At 26.7% G+C, this 15,512-nt stretch overlaps 3 protein-coding genes across 3 annotated transcripts in view; 2 read left to right on the plus strand and 1 right to left on the minus strand.

The window, feature by feature from the left end:
- Positions 1 to 2,350, plus strand: part of LOC132931635 (protein qui-1) — a 196,304-nt gene extending 193,954 nt beyond the window's left edge. The window contains exon 25 of the mRNA XM_060997526.1: positions 609 to 2,350. Within this exon, the coding sequence (XP_060853509.1) occupies positions 609 to 619 (11 nt within the window). The 3' untranslated portion in view covers positions 620 to 2,350. The remainder of the gene's footprint in view (positions 1 to 608) is intronic.
- LOC132931639 (small ribosomal subunit protein bS6m) lies at positions 2,335 to 7,522 on the minus strand. The gene is made up of 3 exons (XM_060997532.1): positions 6,990 to 7,522; positions 2,617 to 2,921; positions 2,335 to 2,544 (listed from the first exon to the last, which is right to left on the minus strand). The coding sequence occupies exons 1-3, from the start codon at positions 7,032 to 7,034 to the stop codon at positions 2,436 to 2,438; spliced, it is 459 nt and encodes a 152-aa protein (XP_060853515.1). The 5' UTR covers positions 7,035 to 7,522; the 3' UTR covers positions 2,335 to 2,435.
- Positions 7,523 to 7,835: 313 nt separating this feature from the next.
- Positions 7,836 to 15,328, plus strand: LOC132931637 (disks large 1 tumor suppressor protein). Its single transcript, XM_060997531.1, has 5 exons — positions 7,836 to 8,741; positions 8,917 to 9,188; positions 9,952 to 10,586; positions 10,668 to 11,184; positions 13,089 to 15,328. The coding sequence occupies exons 1-5, from the start codon at positions 8,555 to 8,557 to the stop codon at positions 13,683 to 13,685; spliced, it is 2,208 nt and encodes a 735-aa protein (XP_060853514.1). The 5' UTR covers positions 7,836 to 8,554; the 3' UTR covers positions 13,686 to 15,328.
- The last annotated feature ends 184 nt before the right edge of the window (positions 15,329 to 15,512 follow it).

The following is a 15,512-nucleotide window of genomic DNA, read 5'->3' on the forward strand; positions in this document are numbered from 1 at the left end:
GTTTTAATGATTTTTTAAATTTCAATTCTTCTTAGGTATATCATATATACAAATGATAAATTGAATAATTTGAATATTTTAAGCAGTAGAGAGGTACTTTAATATTAACTATGATAAATAATCTATTTTATTTTTTCTATAATAATTTTTGATTAAAAAAAATGATTAATTATTAAAATGTCATAATACCAAGTATTTAATATTATTTTCTATTGTTTGAGTAGTTATTTTGCAAGCAGCCATAATATCATGATTCACAATTGATAATTTCTTTTTGCATTCCACATCAAGTTCAGGATTTGCGCTCTTATTAACTCAACAATTAATCTGATATATCAAAAATGTTACGACTATACCTAACTAATTATAATGTTTTAATTTCACTTGCATATACTATTCATTTTTAGCACCAAAATGTAATAATTAATGAGTACTATATCGGATGTTCTAAAAAGTATCTAATTAATAAATTGGTATATTAATTCTTTTTTACTTTAAATATTAATTACATAATGATAAAAAATATCTAAATAATTAATATATTTCTACACAAATACCTTTACTAAAGATTACTATAATGACACTTGTGGACTTTTGATTTATTTCAGATTTCATATGATGAACCAACATTTAATGCTGCACATTCGCCGATCACGCCCTAGACAAATCCTACTTCATTCACCATTGTTGCAACCTAATTGTGATCAAACATTCAATCATTCTTCTTATTATTAGTAATATTAATGTTTAAAATTACGGAAATATAATCTTAAGTCTGTGCAATAATTATATACCTTATTATTTAAGTAAAAAGCATGGTATAGCTATTGTTGAACATTTTTATCCTAGTCATTTCAAGACCGTAGTTTATTCTAAGATTTTTAGATTAAGTATTTTGAGCACAAAAAATATCACTGTCTGAGTGATTTGTTTTTTATTATTATTATATTATTATTAATGCATCAAAATCATACATTTATATCTTAGACTTCTGACTGTATATCATTAATTATAATCAAACGAATCAGATTAAACTATATACAACTAAGCTCTTAAAGAAATCATATTATATTACAATCAACTAAAACAATTGTCTGATTATGTATGTTAACCGATTAATTCTAAGGTGACAAGATCAGTTGAGTACTGAACAACTCAATTCCATGATAAAAACAACGCCATGTTTGTTTTAACCAAGTGTAAGTGTTTGTTAAGATAACTATTTACTAAACCGTGTCTGCCAGAATTAATATTTGGGTATCTTGGTTAACGTACTTATTAACTTTCATTAAAAACAATTTTTAAATTATCATGAAAAATAATTATTCACCACATAATTTACCAATATTTTAGTCTTAAGAGGACATTACATCCGTATGAATTGCATCTGTCTTACATACAACATAACATATTATTACAATAATTTATTTTACTTTATTAATTTTAAAATTGAATTGTATTGACATATCATAAAACTTAAAGGTAAACAAATTATCTAGGGGATCTGAGAGGCTTTTGATGACATTTTAAGTACAAAGCAAATTACAAGCATTTTAAAACTGATTTTTTTTTTTAAATTTTATAATGATCATAACTTACTTCAAAATTAAAACATTTATAAATGCATTAAATACATCCTAGATAGTAATTCTACCTTTAAATTGTATAATAGGTCAAATCAATAAAAGTTTTTCAAAAAATGGAGTAAAATGAATTATTGTGAATGTAAAATATCCTATGGTGTTAGTTTATAAGATGGAGACGACAAATGCAGATGTAGTATCCTCTTAATAGGATGTCAGTGCACTACCTATTTGTTTAATCTCTGGCCCATGTGCAACATGGAAAATATTTGTTCAGCAAAACCAATATAGGATTGTTAATTTTAATATTAAAGTTAATTGATTTACTATTAAATTTTAAATATAGTACTTTGTCTCTGTTTGTACGGTGGCTTTTTTTTACAGTACTTGAAAATTTATGCAAATAATGAATAAGTAAAATATTACAGTTTAAAAATAATTATATCATAGAAAAAAGTATAGCATGAAAGACCCAATGGACAAAATGTATACTAATGCAAATAATGTTTTTAATCAAGTATGATAAAAAGTGAATTCACTTTAATATTAAAGCTAACAGCATAAGATTGGTTCTGCTGTACATAGTGCACTGACATGCTCTTAACAATATTTCTATTTTAGCTATTTATAATTTATTTGAATGTTGAAACTTTTAAAACATCTGTTTTTTGTTTTATGTTGTGTATTGTATATTAGTCATCTCTTATTATTATTGTTTTGAATTTTAAGTAAACAAAATAAAACAATAAACTTCAAATGTACACAAATTGTATTACTTTAATATTATTAATACAACTACTAAAATACCTCTATATATTTACAGTATTAATTAAATTAACGATTAACATAATTTTATCTTTGAAACGGCATATAATCCAAACCAGTGTTGAATTGTACTTTCTTCCTTGCTTCTTTTTCACGTTTACGCTTGCCAATTGCAATCATTTCTTTGACCTCAGACCTATAAAAAAAAACATTTGTTCATAAACTATACACTTTTTTTTAATCTGTTAGCTTGTTATATTGAACTCACCTGTATGCTGGTGGTTTGAGCTCTTCATGAAGTGTGCAAGCTGGTTGAGGTGTATTTTCAGGAACTTTAAATATTGTCCGTTTGATTATGTCAATGTCTCTTGATAAATAGTTATTGAATGGATCCAAAGCTGAACTGGGTGCGTCAAACTCGACAATAAAATAGCTAGCCTGTTTATGTATTGAGTCATGTGAACTTATTCTCCAAGGGGTATCAGCCGTTCCTAGGTTGTCTATACGCCGTATAAACCCACCTGATTCAAAGATTTTACTGGCTGTTCGTTTTAGACATTGAGTTATTTCAGGCTGAAAATAATAAATATTCATTCTTTAGTTCATTGGTAATATAAAATAGATTCATACAACTTAAGTTATTATAAATTCACATACTATTGTATTGTACTATAGTCTATCAATTATAAATATATAAGAAATATCATTAATTATACATCTAAAACCAATAATAATAATATTATAAAAGTACCACTAATAAATTGTTTGAATATGTTTGAAACTATGTATAATCAAACATTTTTTAAACAAAATAATAAATTTAATTAGGTACCTATACCATTGCATTAGATATTAAGTATGCAGTGGTGGATTTTCAAAATTTTTCTGGAGGAGGGGGGGTCCTAAATATTATACTATATTGTATGTGGACCTAAAATTCAAAATTTACAAAATAAAATCTAGTCTTCTTATATAATTATATATGTATATATTAGTGTCTGGAGGGGCGAGGGGGGTCCAGCTTTTTTTTAATCAGGTACAAAATGTTTGTATTTATTATTGCATGTGTATTGTCTTAAAAACAAATAACATTTCTAAAAAATGCCCCTATTATAATACTTATTAAGTGGGATTTCATTTAGTTGTCAATAATCATAATCAATTATAAAAATGGTATAAATATGTCGCTCAAATATATTATTTTTATATAATATCTACAAATATTATAATATATATATATAAATTAAGGATTCAAATTATTTTTATCATATTTAGTCATGATTTTAAATTTTACATCAAGTTAATACCTACCAATACATTTTAAACAGAAGAAGAAATTTATTAGTTTTACATTTTTTATTTACGTAAATGTGTTTTGGGATTATCACAATACTATGTTTCATAAAGCTTCTCTGCCAATAGTCCATAAAATAGTTTATCAATATGTTTAGATAAAGATAAATAATAATATAACACATATTAAAATATTCCTAATTACTCCTAATAGTTTCTATTATAATACAGAATATCTTTGAGTGATTTTAAACAGTATTCTAGCAAACAAAAAAGTTATATTATAATTTAATTGTTGGCAGTGTTCAAAACTACATAAAAACACAAAAGATAATAATTTTCTAAAGATTAAGAAAAAATACATTTAAAATTATAGTAAGTGTAAAATAAGAAACATTTTCAAAATTAACTTTGTCCTTATTGTTATTATGAAACTAGTAAATGTATGACCTGGAGTCACTAGTATGAATGTAAACCTACCTTTAGCTTTAAGCTTTAAGTAATAAGATTAAAAAACATTATATTGCAATATCACTCTGTGAAATATAACACAATATGCATAACGCATTTTAAAAATAATACAATATTAGATATATAAATTAATCTTTAATATAGAAACTCAATCAAGTTAAGTAGCATAAGAAGTTACAGTTTAACAATACATTGGTATCAAGTATAATTAAGAGAAAATATGTTAGTTTGAATTAGAATTATAACATTTCTTTTTCAGTTTTTATTAGAAATATCAAATTATAATGAAAATATAAAATAATAAATTATACACTGACCAGTGAGAGAACACACTGTGGCCTAAAGAAAATTTGTGTATTTTCCGGCTGAATAGAGAATAAGAAGGTAAGCATTGTTAATTCAATTTTAGTACATTTAGAATTGTAAAATTGTCCATGTTTTTAATTTCCTCATTCAGATCTAAAGATTAGAAGAAATAACTAAAAGTAAAATCCTATTAAGTGATACAAAATATCTAAACCTATCTATCAATATTCAATTGACATTAAATCTAAATTTATAAAATTAAAGTGTTACCATATGGTCAATGGTAGATCCTCTTTTGTTCATATATATCATATATCACATATTTGTTAATTGTAAATAGTTGATTTACAGAAAATAAACATAAATTAAATAAAATATAAAAAATATAGGTATGGTTTCTATTCAACAGTAAGGTAGGTACTTCCTAAATTACATTACTGTTTTTTCAATGAATTTTAAAAGGTAATAATTAATAACTAAAAAATGTTCAGTATATGAATTTGATTATAAATTATATTTTTTACAATTTACAAACTTTTAAATTTATTTCTATTTTTAGAAAATAATCCAATTGTAATAGAAAATGTTTTTAAATCCTAAACCTTTATAAATTACAATAATGTATATTTCGCGTATATTGATTTACTAATTTAATTTTGAATAAAGAAGATTATACTGATTACTGAGTATTAAAAAAATAATGTTTATAATATGTATCTATTGATTTTTAAGGGGTTTGTAATATATGCTATTATATACGGAGCTTAGACAAAATACTATGAAAAATTAAAATCAATGACTTCAAAATTATCAAAACATTTTTACAGACATTTTTAAGTTCAACAAGTAAATAAGTACCATGTGATAGCAATATGTTAAAATGACTAATAAAGTAATAACAAATGGAATGTATGAAACAAAGTCAGTATTCCTGAGATAGGTGGACCTACCAGTATAACCAAGTTTTGAGCCATATATAATATTTAGTTTGATAGTAGATAGTATAAAAAATATAGTATGCTATATGATTATTGACTATATTATATATTTTAAACCATTATTTTAGTCTATCTACCATTAATTATTATTACTTTAGATTATTAAATGCCTTAAGATAAACTATTTTCATTCTTCATTAGTTTTAACTTATAGGCTGTATATTGGTCCAACAAAAAGTAACTTGTATAAATATAGGTTTTCATTTAACAAAATACATTAAATTGTTTAAATAGTTAACATTAAAAATATAATAACAAAACTGTGCTATCTATCTCAGACATGCATACAGTTTATATTCGTACATCTAATCTGTTCAAAATATAATGTACATATTGTAAAATTTCTATAAAAATGTATACTATTTAAAAGGTTCTACTTTATTTCTTCAAAAGATTTATGTGAAAGCTATACTTTGAATGGTTTATATTGATATAAGATTACAGGAGATTTTGAATAAAATAATATGTCTATAAAAGGGAATACATTTAAACAAATTACATGTTTATAGATAATAACTATGCAGCATATTACTTACTTCTACAATTATATATTTTTAATCATTTATCTAACATATCATAAAATAAATTGTACTCATAAATACAATTGAAGGAAGTTACTTTGGATAAAGAAGAGAAACATTTTGTCATCCAACCAATTTACAAATTGAAAAAAAAAAATATTTAAAATATAAAAATAGAACATTTTAAAGATTATTTAAAAATTTGTGTCTGCTAGACAATAGATAGATTATAAATGGTGATTTACCAGGAATGTTCACCAATTTACTCCAGATTTTCATTTAACAATGAATTTATTTTAACCTAACCTTATCCCTGTGGTGATTGAAACTTCTATTTTCAAATAAAAATCTCCCTCTCCTGTTTGCAGTAAATTATTTAGTAAATAATTTATATAAATATCTTGATGTAGCTAATTCAAAATTAAAACAAGTAGTTATTCAATAATAAAAATGTTCCATACTCATTAAAATTAACCAATTATCTTAAGTACACAAAGTTAAATAACTCAAAAACTATTTATTGGAACTTTGATTTTGGTACATCAAATGTATTAAGGAAAATTATCTGCTAAATAATTTATCATTTAAAAAGGGATGAACATACTTGATAAATTTCCTTATATATTATGTGAATAGTATATTCAAATCATCATAATAAAATAAAATATACTGACAAGCCTTTCCAAAGGATGCAGACTCAAAAGAAACGTGACTTATTATTTAATATTTAAAAAAAATGCTTATTTTTAACAAATAGATACAAAATTTTGAGGGCTATCACTAATAGAGAACTAACCTAGCACAACATTCATGTAGGTAATTCTAGCAAATTAAAAATAACTTAGGTTTTATATAATTATTTAATATTTAATATGCATAATTTATTGTTAAAATATTAAATAGCTCACTAAACATGAATTTCAGACTTAGAGGCTAGAGCATTGATCAATAGTTTCAACAAATACGACATTACTAATCTTTTTTTTACGTCTAGGCGATGATAATATACTATTATACTTCGATTAATAAAAATATTTAATATATTATATTACCCTTGGCAAGACTTTGAACAGCAAACATAACTCATAGCTGGGCATTATTACGAAAACAATTCGATAGCGTGCAACAGAATCTAAAAAAATAAAAACAATTTTTCGGCGTACCGAGAATACGAACTGTAAAACCGTGAACTGTGAAGACGTGAAGAGATAATATTAAAATTTTTAATACATCGGCATGGTCTGTTTTATTACTCTGAGGTGTGTTATCATTTTCTTATCGAACGAGTGTAATAAGTGATAAAGCGTGATAAGACGCTAATAACCGATTTCCAGTTGCAGGGTGTTGCTGCCGGAAAAAATAAAGCACCCGTAAACGCTCGACGCGGTAAAAACAAAAAAAAAAAGACAAATATTAAATACGTAACTAAATAAAGCGATTTTTTTTTTCGAAATCTGACGTCGTCAGTAAAAAATGTACGAGAACGCTGACTCGACGAGGGCGAAACGAGAGCGGAAAATCGACTTCAGACGAAATCGCAAAAAATAACGGTAGAAATTCTACCGGTGCAGGTCCCCGGGCCTCCTCGGCAATACACAATATTACTGACAAGTGTTTATTTTAATTACGTATGTGCAGTATGTATCGTGCACGTTCGTGACAGTAATACCCACGTCAGTCGGCCATGTTATACTTTGTAATGACAAACTAATAATATAAATAATAATGCGTAAGCATTACAAATTACAATAGTTCCGATCGTTGTTCACAATAACCGGCGGCATTCGTATATTGTGTGTACGTTTACAACAATTTTGGTAACCACTGGTCTAACAATTGTTTTCGTTCGGTCGAGGAATTCGTATGTGTGTGTGTTTCGCGCGCGCGCATGTATGTAGTGCGTGCGTGCGTCTGCGCACGCGAGTGTGTGTGTGTGTGTGTATAGTATAATATAGTATTATACACTCTTAAATAAAACAATTTTCTCGCGATAATTAAAACATTCCACTGGACTGTACGACTGAGACAGCTATTACTGGAGGCGAATGTCTAAAAGCCCGGAAAAAATATAATCAACACTAGCCATTAAAATATTATTATTGTATTTGTTTTTTTTTTTTTTCTACTACAATTCTTAGCTTTCTGTTCCCCGTCGACAGTAATATTATAAAACGGTGTGCACTGAGCAGCTGCAGTGGTGGTCAGTCGTGGCCGTCATCTCCGCCCAACAACGGTAGCAGCGCCAGTGAAAAATATATCAACTGTAGAATATTAATATCATCATCATTCATCGTCTTCGCCCGTCGCCCGTTAACAGACGTGCACGCGCAACGCTCGGTGTCCGCGTACCGTACCGTCCGATAACGAAATAGGGTAGGTAGGCGGTGACTCGACGAGTGTGATTCGTACGTGTGCGTGTGCGTGTGTGTGTGTGTTCGTGTACGAGTGCGGTGTCGTAAAAATATAAATATACATAAAAAAAAAAAAAAAAAAACGGATTTCCTAAAATAGGTAGGTAGTCGGACGTCAACGTTTTCAGCGGTTCGTGCAACAGTGCCGACTCCCGTCCTCCGCCCGCACCGCTTACCATCCGACGGATGTCCGGGTGCTGGACGCTATGAAAGAACTCAACCGGTCGTCGTCCACCAAAAAGAAACCGATCAACAATTCGAATGGTATGATCAGAAAAGTGTCGTCGCTGTTCAGTCTGGACGGCCAGATGAACGGCAACGCTAAACCCGAATGGATCGTCGACGAGATCGCCTTGGAAAGAGGCGACTCGGGACTGGGATTCAGCATAGCTGGTACGTTTTTTAGTTTTTCTTTCATTATAGGTAGATAGGTAATTATCAGGTTTGATAAATTACATCTCTATGAATATTATTTTTGTCCGAAATACAACTGACACTAAGTTTTTGCTAATGAGAGTGGTAACGGATTAGCTTATGTTTGTGTTTTGATTTTTTTTCACGCATCCAGGAGGTACAGACAATCCACAGACTGACGACGATACGTCCATATTTATTACAAAAATAATTCCTGGTGGTACAGCCTATCGAGATGGTCGGTTGTGTGTCAACGATATCATCACCAAAGTTAATGATACGCCTGTTGTTGGCGTACCTCATTCGACTGCAGTGGATGCACTCAAACGAGCCGGACACAGAGTTACTTTATGTGTAAAACGCAAGAAAAATGTGCTGCCCTTAGGGCCAAATGTCTTAGAAATAGAACTCAGCAAAGGCACCAAGGTATATCTATCATCATTTGTGTCTTATTGTAGTTGAACAATTTTGATTTTTCATTAATAATGTAAATAGTAATGCTAACAAGAATATCTATATTTTTTTTTCAATAAATTAAAAATTTTTTTTAAAGCCTTATTTAAATTAGACATATTTTGCCTGAAATTAATTTGTTCGATAAGTGATGATAAATGTTTCTAAGAATACATTGATCAGTATTATATCCTCATTTAACAACTATTTTAATGTGTCATTCTCTATGTGGTATCAAGTATTTAATTAAACTTTTTTCTGTTGATAATAATTTTACATATCAAACAAATTATTGGTTGTTCCAAAAACTTTTCTGTAACCATAACAACTGATATGTTGATATTGAATAAATAACAAAACCATATTCCGATAAAAAATCATTATTTTAAATATTTATCACTACACAGGTATTTCTAATTTATTTTACTCTATTTTACCATTGACCATTATATCAATCTAATTACATACTTTCATCATATTTTTCATATTTTTAAAAAAATTTTTAATTTATCAAGTATATGTTGGCTAATCTGCCATTTGACCTGCATTGAATATACTTCCCTATCTGCTACTACTTAGAACTTTGAATTTAATTATGATTATTTTTAATTAGTAATTGGATATTTAGCATTAGTATTTTACATAAACTATTTTAGTGCCAAGTATTCTTTTAAAATGTTAAATTATTTGCAATTTGTATATGATAATATAAAATAATGAAGGTTATATTTTACAGGGACTGGGATTCAGTATTGCGGGTGGGATTGGCAATCAACACATACCCGGTGATAATGGAATTTTTGTTACTAAAATAATGGACGGAGGTGCTGCCCAAGTAGATGGTAGAATATTGGTCGGTGATAAATTAGTTGCAGTCAAGAACACTCTTCTTGGTGACCGTAATTTAGAAAATGTAACACATGAAGAAGCCGTATGGACATTAAAAAATACCCGTGAAAAAGTGTTATTAGTCATTGGTAAAACTGAACCAATTACATATACTGATTCTGCACCATCACCAATCATCATTGATACCATTCCAAATTCATATTCTACAGACACATTAAATACTGTAAAAAGTTATGAAAGCTTACCAAACTATGATGTACGGACAGTAGTTTTACATAAAGGTTCAGGGGGCTTGGGATTTAACATTGTTGGTGGTGAAGACGGAGAGGGTATATTTATATCATTCATTCTTGCTGGTGGTCCAGCCGATCAAACGGGGCAATTGAAAAGAGGAGACACTATCTTAAAAGTAAATGATGTTAGTTTGGATAATGCAACACATGAAGAAGCAGCTGATGCCCTTAAAAATGCTGGACAAACCGTTTTATTAACAGTTCAACATCGACCTAAAGATTATAACAGGTACTTAAAAATAATTAAAAATGTAAACTTGTTAAATATTTTTAAATTTTTATCTAATGGGTAATATTTATCTATTTTTAGGTTTGAAGCTAAAATTCATGAATTAAAATCTCAACTTGCTGCTTCTTGTGGTACATTGATCCGCACTACTCAGAAAAAAACATTGTATGTCCGCACCTTATTTGATTATGATCCATCTAGTGATGATGGTCTTCCTAGTATTGGACTAGCATTCAAATATGGTGCTATTCTTCATGTGACTAATGCAAGTGATGATGAATGGTGGCAGGCACGAAAAGTCTTAGCTACTGGTCGAGAAGAAGGTATTGGCATTATACCATCTAAACGCAGATGGGAGCGAAAACAAAAAGCCCGTGATAGATCTGTAAAATTTCGAGGAAACGAAAGCAAAAGCTTAGATCGATTATCAACATTAGAAAGGAAAAAAAAATCAATGACATTTAGTAGAAGATTTCCATGGGTGCGAAGAGGCAAAGATGGCAAGTATGAAAATGGCCTTGATGATATGGTATTGCAAAGGCAGTCTAGAGAAAATATATGTGAAAAGATTGAAGAAACTCCTTCCTATGAAGCAGTGGTATGTATTATCAAAAATCAATTACTAATTTAAGGGTATGACTGGTATGAGTAAATAAGAATAGTGTGATACTTAGAGCACAGAAATTGTATATTTTTCTATATACTGTCAGTTTAAAGCAGACCAAAGTAAAATATATATTAATAGGATACTCTATAATATACTCTGTAATATATTTACAAGTGTGTATTTTGTTCGTTTTAAATCTCATAACTTCCAAACTCTTATGATCTCATTGTTAAATAAATAAATGATTACATTCTACGGGTATAATATTAAAAACTACTTTTAGTTTGTTAATAAAAATTACATTAAAACCTATGGAATTGATAGTTTTAAAGATGCATTAAATATTTATGTATAAGAAAATGTATTTCAATTCAATTTGTAGAATTTTATCTTCTATTAACTATAAAAAGAAAAATAATAATTATTCAATAATGTTCATTCTACAAAGTAGTAATCTTCTGAACTGTGTTTGAACAAAAATTATATTATATTATATTTAAAAAAAAAATTATGAAAAGATACATTTAATAATATGTTATTATCATTGATGATATTTTATAATAACTACTAGACATTAAATTTGTTTAAAATGTTTAATGAAGTATTATTTTATAAAATAGCCCACTTAGATGATAATTATTGAAATAGTTCAATTTTAATATTTAATAACCGACTAAAGTATCAGTCATTGATTATATCATTAACTATTATACATTTTACGTAAAACAATTATAAATAATGTGACAGAAATTAACAATATCTAATGACATTTAATATGCTTAACCGATAAATTTTTCAGATCAACTATTTCTATTCAATATAATAAATATAACAATCAATTTAAATGTGTTAAGTTGGAAATTAATTTTAAATTTTGGCGGAGCAATGAATGTATTGATTTTACATTTTTTCTGTTTGTCAATGCCTTTTAAGACAGTAAAACTGCTTCAATTTTTAAGGTTGGGGATGGTTTCTTATAAAAAATTAGATGTCAATTGATACTTTAAAGGTATTAAATGTAACAATATAATATAATCAGGAAAAACAAAATTAATTAAGAAAAAACAATGATTTTTACAATAAACTAGTTTTTAATAAATTCTATATTTTGTTATAATCTAAAAATGAGTAATTGTGGATAGTTTACATTTTCACGAAATGTTTATATTATCATTTTCTAGACATGATATAACTTTCAAAATACTTTGACTCTTTTTAAGCAATTTATAAAGATTGTTTTATTTCTATAAATTTTGATAAGAAATTGATTACAGTTCTATAATCTATATACAATAGATGCCAGCAATCTAACATGAAATTGGTAAATTCAAATCATTGAAAATGTAATACAAGATCTCACATAAATCTTTTTGTATCTATGTAAAAATAAAAATACATAGGCACAAATCTTTTTCATCAAAAATTACAAACTACAATTATTATTTTTTAATAAAATGTTTATAAAATCCATTTTTACAATTATGATTTTAAAATTCAATACAATCTTTCTCATTAATAATTCATACTGAAATTAAAAAATATACAAACACAATTATTATTTAAAGATATTTTCTATACTATACTCACAGTATTTAACTTGTCAGTTAATAACAATAATATAATATTATATGAATTTATATTATTATAATAATTAAATACTATATAATATTATAATAGTATAATAAATGTTGTATCAAAAAACAATTATAAAATATACTTATTGATATAAGCTGACAAACTATTGCCACTTAGAATTATTTTTCGTATGAAATGATATATCATTGGATTCAAATTGAATACACCCATTACATCGTGACTCACTCAATCACCAACTACTTTTTTATTTTATTTTAATTATATAGTATGAAGTATTAATATCCAATTATATTTTACAGGTTCGACTTCAAATCTCCTATACGCGACCTGTCATTATACTTGGTCCATTAAAGGATAAGATTAATGATGACTTAATTTCAGAATATCCGGAACGTTTTAGTTCCTGTGTTCCACACACAACTCGTGAAATAAGACCAGATGAAGTTGATGGTCGTGATTATCATTTTGTAAAATCTCGTGAACAAATGGACCTCGACATCCAAAATCATTTGTTCATTGAAGCTGGGCAATTCAATGGCAACCTATACGGTACATCCGTTTCATCTGTCCGTCATGTAGCCGAATCGGGTAAACATTGTATACTTGATGTAAGTGGTAATGCCATTAAACGACTTCAAGTTGCCGGATTGCATTCTATAGCAATATTCTTCAAGCCAAAGAGTGTAGAAGCATTAATGGAAATGTGCAAGCGCATGAGCGAAGCAGAAGCAAGAAAACACGTGGAACGAGCAGCTAAAATAGAACAAGAATTTGGTGATCAATTTACAGGTATAGTGCAAGGTGACACGTACGAAGAAGTGTATGATAATGTAAAAGCTATGATTGAAAGAAATTCCGGTAGACACATTTGGGTATCTTCTAAAGAGAAATTATAAACGATAAAACCTATTGTAATATTTTAGACAGATTTATAACAAAAAAAATAATTGACGCTTACTTGTTATCAGGGGTACAATTTCTATGTACTTTCATCAATTGTTTTTTGTTTGTCATTAATTGTTATGTTTCTATTATGTTAATGAATTTTATTGAACTCTGCATTTAATTTTGTAGAACAACTTAAGCATTCTAAAAAAATATGGTGGATGGGTGTAAAAAAATCTAGCTTAATTTGTCCGTATTTTTTCTCCTTTTTTTGGCAACTATTTTAATTATTGATTGAAATGTAGTCTAGTCTTAATTCTGTACTTGTTCTAATTTCTAATTAAAAATTAAAATTGTTATCTATCATTTATCATAAACGCAAAAGCCGTGCCAAAGTTCCTTTAATCAAATTTAAGTTTAAATATATAGTAAAAGATATATATATATATTTATATATTATGTGCAATTAGAACTAAATCAAATTCCTGCTCAATTTCTCTTTTCTTATTAAGTATAAACATCTTTTTTTCATTTATTAACATTTATTTTCCTTATCAATTGTATTATTTCTAAACTTAAGTTTGTTACATTAATCACGTGTCTAACATGTAGTAGTGCCTTTTAGTTATTATTTATTTGAATATTTAAATTATTAATATTAACTAATGAATTATTAACAAATTAATTTATTGTATGTTAACTATATGTATATGTGCTTTATAACAGAATGCACCTCAACATGAAACTTGTTGAAACAAATATAATTTTTATGTATAATGTATTATTATTATTATTATTATCGATATTATCATTATTATTATTATCATCATTATTATTTTCTCAACGTTGTACTTATTTTAAGCAATCAAATAACTATATTTTTATTATTGTAATCTTGCATATTCAAATATATATTTTTGTGTATTTTATGAACTAATCTCATTTAAAAAATATGTTTATATTGTATTATTGTTTTTTTTTTTTATTATTATTATTATTATTATTGTGAAACAAACAAAATATTATTTTTGTTAAAACAATGTATTAAACAGTATTTCAAAATGTTTTAGTTTATTTTTAGTACATAGATGAAAAGTTAATAATTTCAAGCTTACTCCTTTATGCTGTTTTTTTACTTATTAATATGGATTTTATTCTTGTATAAAGTACAATAACCCCTATCCCTATGTGAAAAATATTTTTGAATTTATTATCAGATAATTCTTTTGGAGTCTTTGTGAAGTGTTGTAATCTCATGTGTTCAATAATGTTATGGTTAAATAGTATTACTTAAATTACTTCACATCCTGCATAAAAATTCTTAATTACAATTTTATTATTATTTATTTTTATTATGATAATGGATTTATAAATTTGGTGCTTCAATATGTTACTCTGAATTTTTTCAAATAGAATTACAATATTATAATATTATAGTTGATTAAGTTTGAATTTGTATAAGTTATGCATATAGTTATAAACTTATAACCAATAATATTACATCTGAATTTGATAATGCATAACAAAATTATAAATATTGTTACTCCCAATCACTGTCTCAATATTATTGTATGATATTCTAATTTGATATATTTATTTATGTATATGAATTATGGATTAAAAAAAATATACACGGAAATACAATTGAAGTTAATGCTGTAGTTAAAATTTACAATTTATATATGTACATTATATTAGAAAAATAATAAATATTTAATTTTTTAGCAAAAAAAATTATTGTTTTACACCTCTACCATTTATAATTGTTGTTAGTCGTTGATTCCCTACAAAATACTCATGTTCCAACATTTAGTTGCTTAAAAAATATTTTGTAGTCT

Source organism: Rhopalosiphum padi, chromosome 1 (genome assembly GCF_020882245.1).
Source record: "Rhopalosiphum padi isolate XX-2018 chromosome 1, ASM2088224v1, whole genome shotgun sequence".
Classification (NCBI taxonomy): domain Eukaryota; kingdom Metazoa; phylum Arthropoda; class Insecta; order Hemiptera; family Aphididae; genus Rhopalosiphum; species Rhopalosiphum padi.